A 6,000-nucleotide genomic window follows, 5' to 3' on the forward strand; every position below is an offset into this window, starting at 1 on the left:
TTACTGGATAAAGAAGTAGAACTTGAATTTGTGTTACAAAAGTATATCTCCATTATTATCTATTGTGTTTGAGTAACACAAGTAATTCTCTTTTTTTGTTGGTATGTATAACACAAGTAATTCTATATGTATACAAAAGACAATTGGATTAACAACATATTTTTTCAGTAAATAATATTCGTACTCTTGTCTTAAATTAAGATTAATATTAAAATTTTAATGTGATACAAATCACTAATAAAATCAAATTATCCCATGATAATAATATATTATTGGGATCTAAACATATTTAGATGGAGAATTGTTTGCTTTTTATTGTGTCCGTCCAATTGTTTATTCTTGTTAAATAAAAAAATATTGGGATTTAGACATAAATATTATACTATAATAACAATACTTTTTTCCTACACACAAAAAGTGATTCTCATACCTTTATCGAGGTACTCACTAGGAATTGAAGTTTGAATGGATCAACCTCCATTTTAGTATGTCGTATTCGTAATTTTTTATCTCTTAATTGAAATATTTATATCCTTTATATTTGTCTGAAATAAAATCGATGTGTTAATTATTTTGTTAATCTTGTCATAACTTTATACTCTTTTGATTTTATGATCGTGAAGACTTCATCTAATAAACCCATAAATTTATTTTTATAATTTTATGAGACTTGCATATGTAAAAACACCGGGTTAGTCATTTAGGTTTCATCCTCTTTTTGTTTAAAAGTAACATTTCTCTTTTATTATTGAAATAACAATGAAAATTATTTAAATTAGGTGATATTTATGCTTCACAACTTAAAAATTATTATGTACTTAGGACTAAATTTTCAAAAAAGTATATGATTAAGGTTTGTTTGTTACAACTTATTTTAAATAATAATTATTAAGAGTTTTTATCCATTTATTATCTTTTTTAAAAAAGAATTAAAATTTGAAAATAATTTAAAAAACACTTTAACTAAAATTTTTTAAATCACTTCTCATAAAAATCTAAAAAGTTATTTTCATTACGGTAACACATACATTAAATAAATTATGTTATTTTAAAAAAGCTCCAAATTATTGAATTTATAAATAAAAAAATCTTATTTTTATAATGTGTAAGATACTCTTTATACATAGAATCCTATCCCACTTTTATACCTCATAACCCTATCTCTACTTTTATACATAATTTTGTGATTTTTTTTAGACCAAAAAAAGAGACTGCATAATAACGATTTTATATAGACAAATATTAAAAATAAATAATTATGTTAATTTTTTAAATTTAAATATGATATTTTATTCTTAATATTCATTTGATGTTCCTTAACTCACCGATCAGATTATCTATCATAGACAAGCCTTCGTGATAACAAACAATGTCATGTTCAATTCTTCACATCATACATGTATAGATTATCATGATCGCTAGATTCAAGAGTCTATAAATTAGAACCAACATTAATATTTCAAAAAACAACACATACATTAAGTTGAGTAGTGACTCCTTAATGCATGCCATGGAAGTTCAACTTTCCTTTGTTCTTATTCCATTCTTTGTGTTCTTACTTGTGCATTCAACTTTCCTTTGTTCTTATCCCACTTTTATACCTTATAACCCTATCCCTACTTTTATACATAATTTTGTGATTTTTTTTAGACCAAAAAAAGAGACTGCATAATAATGATTTTATATAGACAAATATTAAAAATAAGTGATTATGTTAATTTTTTTAAATTTAAATATGATATTTTATTCTTAATATTCATTTGATGTTCCTTAACTCATCGATCAGATTATCTATTATAGACAGAGCCGACTCAACACGTTATGAGGCCTAAAGCGAAATTATTAGATAAGGCATTTTCAAAATTTAATAAATAAATTACTAATATTTTATTTAATAATTATATAAATTTTTTTTAACAAAATTAATGACATTTTCAAATCTATTTTCTCTATATTTTTCAAATAATGAAATAAGACATTTCAACGGTTATAAGGCAACATCAGACACTCATGTAAAATTTTCCATATTTTAGTTGAAGAAGAAAATAATGTGTATATAGTGTACCACTCACGTAACTCATGTTAACAATATGTTCACTATTTATATCTCTCCATTTATAACTAGTATTTCTCGTATTAATGATGCATTCACCTTTTATCTCATGATTATTTAATTTATAATTAATATTTCTCTCATCTGTCTTAATTAACCAATTTAGTTGTACTGAGATAAGTATTAAATAATTTGTAATAAAAACAAAATATTTTATTTAATTTATATAAAATTTTATCAAAATTAGTTTTAAGAATATTAAAATGTGAGACTTTTTTTATAGATAAAAAAATATTTGAGACCTTTTTTTTTTAAGTAAAAAATTTTGTTTTTTTAGAGAGGCCTAAAGCGCTTGTTTGAGTGGCCTTACCCTTAGACCTGCTCTGATCATATACAAGCCTTCCTGATAACAAACAATGTGTTGTTCAATTCTTCACATCATACATGTATAGATTATCATGATCGCTAGATTCAAGAGTCTATAAATTAGAACCAACATTAATATTTCAAAAAACAACACATACATTAAGTTGAGTAGTGACTCCTTAATGCATGCCATGGAAGTTCAACTTTCCTTTGTTCTTATTCCATTCTTTGTGTTGTTACTTGTGCATTGGCTTACAAAACATTACAAGCCAAAAACCATTGCTTACAAATTGCCCCCTGGTCCAAGAAAGTTACCCCTTATTGGAAACCTCCATCAACTAGCATTTGCATCCAAACTTCCACATCATGCTCTCAAAATACTTTCACACAAATATGGACCTCTCATGCACTTACAACTTGGTGAAATTTCTACAGTTGTTGTTTCATCTCCCAAGTTGGCCAAAGAAGTCATGAAAACACATGATGTTGTTTTTGCTAATAGACCAAAACTTCTTTCACCTCAAATTTTGGCTTATGGTTTCAAAGATATTGTATTTTCTCCATATGGTGATTATTGGAGACAAATGAGAAAAATATGTGTCTTAGAGGTTCTTAGTGTCAAAAGGGTCCAATCATTTTCTTATATTAGAGAAGATGAGACAACAAAATTCATAAAATCAATTAAATCATTTTCAGGCTCAACGATTAATCTCACAAGTAGAATATTTTCAGTGATAAATTCAATTATTTCAAGAGCAGCATTTGGTGATAAATCAGAGGATCAAGATGAATTTGTGAGTTTGATTAGAAAAGCAATAGCAATGTCAGGAGGACTTGAGCTTGATGATTTGTTTCCTTCAATGAAACCTATAAATATACTAACGGGGATGAAATCAAAATTTGAGAAAATTCATAAACGTATAGACAAAATCTTAGACAATGTTATAAGAAAACATGAAGAAAAGAGAACAATAACAAAAGATGAGAAGAAGATTGAAGCAGAGAAGGAAGATCTTGTGGATGTTCTTTTGAGAGTTCAACAAAGTGGCAGCCTTGATATTCAAATGACAATAAATAACATCAAAGCTGTGATTTGGGTAAGTAATTAATTATCACTTAACTCATAATTTGTTTTATGAATTGTACTAGAAATATAAATAAAATGTATATATATGTTGATCCAGGACATATTTGTAGCTGGAACTGATACATCATCAACAACAATAGAGTGGAGTATGTCAGAAATGATGAAAAATCCAAGAGTGAGGGATAAGGCACAAGCTGAATTAAGACAAGCATTCAGAGGAAAGGACAAAATATGTGAAAGTGATATGCATCAACTTACTTACTTAAATTTAGTAATCAAAGAAACATTGAGATTACATCCACCTTCTCCTTTGTTGGTCCCTAGAGAATGCTATGAATTAACCAATATTGATGGATATGACATTCCAAAAAAGACTATAATTTTGATAAATGCATGGACAAAAGGAAGAGATCCTCAATATTGGAGTGATGCTGAGAGGTTTATTCCTGAGAGATTTGATGGTAGTTTTATTGATTTCAAAGGGAACAATTTTGAGTATATTCCTTTTGGAGCTGGAAGGAGAATGTGTCCTGGCATGTCATTTGGTTTAGCAAGTGTTATGTTTCCTTTGGCTCTATTACTTTATCACTTCAATTGGGAACTTCCAAATCATATGAAACCTGATCATTTTGATATGATTGAACATTTTGGAATGACAGTTGGAAGGAAAAATGAATTGTGTTTGATTCCAACTGTTTATGATGTCTAAGTATCTTTGATGTCAACTATATGTCATGTTATTTCAGAAATAAAAGTTGAATTTTGGTAATTGGATACAATGATACAAATCGAGATAATAAATGTTGTAGTATTTGGCCACTGAAACCTTTGTGATCACTATAGTTCACATTTTCATGCACATGAAATAAAAGTTTTATTTTCTTTAATTTCAATCCCAAGATTACATACTCTAGACTTTACAATAAAGTTATTGAATTGATCTATAAATCATAAATGGTATATAACACCTTTGTGAATAAATAAATAAATTATAAATGGTAAATAACTTATTAGTTATTACTTCTTACACTAACCTCTATCTTTGTATTAAATACATAATTTTTTTTTGGCTTAATTGCAGATTTGGTTCCTTATTTTAGCTGATTCGCAAAAGTAGTCCCCCCATTTTGTTTGTCCCCAGTTTTGGTCCCTCAAACAAAATTTTGGTCCAAAATTTGATGAATTTTTTTTTTTTTTTGCATTTATTTAAGTTACATCATGTCTCAAAATCTCATTTGCAACAATTGTACCTAGAATCTATGATTATAAATGGTGTAATACGACTTTAAAAAATGAAACTTCATTAAGTTTTTGACCAAAATTCTGTTTGGGGACCAGAACTGGGGAGAAACAAAATGGGAGGACTACTTTTGCGATTCAGCTAAAATAGGGGGACTAAAACTGCAATTAAGCCTTTTTTTTTAATCATATAATCTTTTGTGCTTCGAATATTCCTATAACCTTTTGTGTTTTTAATTATCCCTAGGAGAAATATCCCTTTATTTGGAAAACAATTTTCTCCTAAAATTTAAAACCACCGAAAGATGTTTTATAATTCCGTAAAAAAAAGCTAATTTTATTTTAACGAACACATTATCATTAATGGTCATTGATCAGCTCTAACTACCACATATCATCACCACTCTTACCACATTCGACTGCAACTTTGATGGCCACCACTCTCACCACCATTAGCTACTACTATCTTTGATCATTTCAATATTTGATGACCACCACTCTGTTGGGAAAAACCAGAGATAATTAGCGATAATTATCTCAATAATGCGGAATATTTTTCCCCCACCTGTGCAGATAAATGGCAAAACAGAAAATACAATTCCAAGAGCAATAATAATTGGCAGAAAATTATATATGAGACAAACGCAATTTTTTAACGCGGAAAACTTCCCTCAAAAACCACGGGACCTAGTCCAGTAAAAACTTCCACTATAATAATTAATGGGTACACCAAGAGTCTTCCTAATAACAATAAGGAATATCAATCAACAATAACAACGTTCCCTATAACAACCTTATAACAACCTTCCACTAAAGTGGGTATGCCAAAATAACTCTCAGAGAACATAAAACAACTCAAATTATATATTAAAATAACAAACTCAGTGGTAGGAATAACATACTAAATTTGTAGTTCAAGCGGAGCAAGTTTGCTACACACCTTACCACCACTGGAATCAAACCCTTATTTTTCTTCTCTGGCAACAGTTCTTCTTCCGTTGTCTTTCTGTATTATATTCTTAGGAATTTCTAAATCTCTTTTTATTACCTTCAAGTGGGCCAAACCCATTAAAATCCTTTTTTTTTTCTTTTTCTTTTTATTTCAATAATAATAATAATAATACTAGTAAAATTGGTGGGTTCCACTTGGGGAGTGAGCCCACCCAACAAATCTCCCCCTCACGACTCAAGTGGGAAGGTACTGCTCAACCATGCCAGCTTTCTTTCTGCAACATATCATCTTCGACACAGGCAA

At 28.6% G+C, this 6,000-nt stretch overlaps 1 protein-coding gene across 1 annotated transcript; it reads left to right on the plus strand.

Annotated features, from left to right (window-relative positions):
• Positions 1 to 2,588: 2,588 nt before the first annotated feature.
• Positions 2,589 to 4,215, plus strand: LOC101514422 (cytochrome P450 71D8-like). The gene is made up of 2 exons (XM_004511942.4): positions 2,589 to 3,516; positions 3,604 to 4,215. Exons 1-2 carry the CDS (start codon positions 2,602 to 2,604, stop codon positions 4,213 to 4,215), a joined length of 1,527 nt encoding a protein of 508 aa, XP_004511999.2. The 5' UTR covers positions 2,589 to 2,601.
• The last annotated feature ends 1,785 nt before the right edge of the window (positions 4,216 to 6,000 follow it).

Source organism: Cicer arietinum, chromosome 8, assembly GCF_000331145.2.
Source record: "Cicer arietinum cultivar CDC Frontier isolate Library 1 chromosome 8, Cicar.CDCFrontier_v2.0, whole genome shotgun sequence".
Classification (NCBI taxonomy): Eukaryota; Viridiplantae; Streptophyta; class Magnoliopsida; order Fabales; family Fabaceae; genus Cicer; species Cicer arietinum.

Coding starts and splice junctions, on each gene's coding strand:
- LOC101514422 (XM_004511942.4), top strand. CDS start 2,602: ATGCATGCCATGGAAGTTCAACTTTCCTTTGTTCTTATTCCATTCTTT. Junction 3,517..3,603: donor ACATCAAAGCTGTGATTTGG/GTAAGTAATTAA, acceptor ATGTTGATCCAG/GACATATTTGTAGCTGGAAC.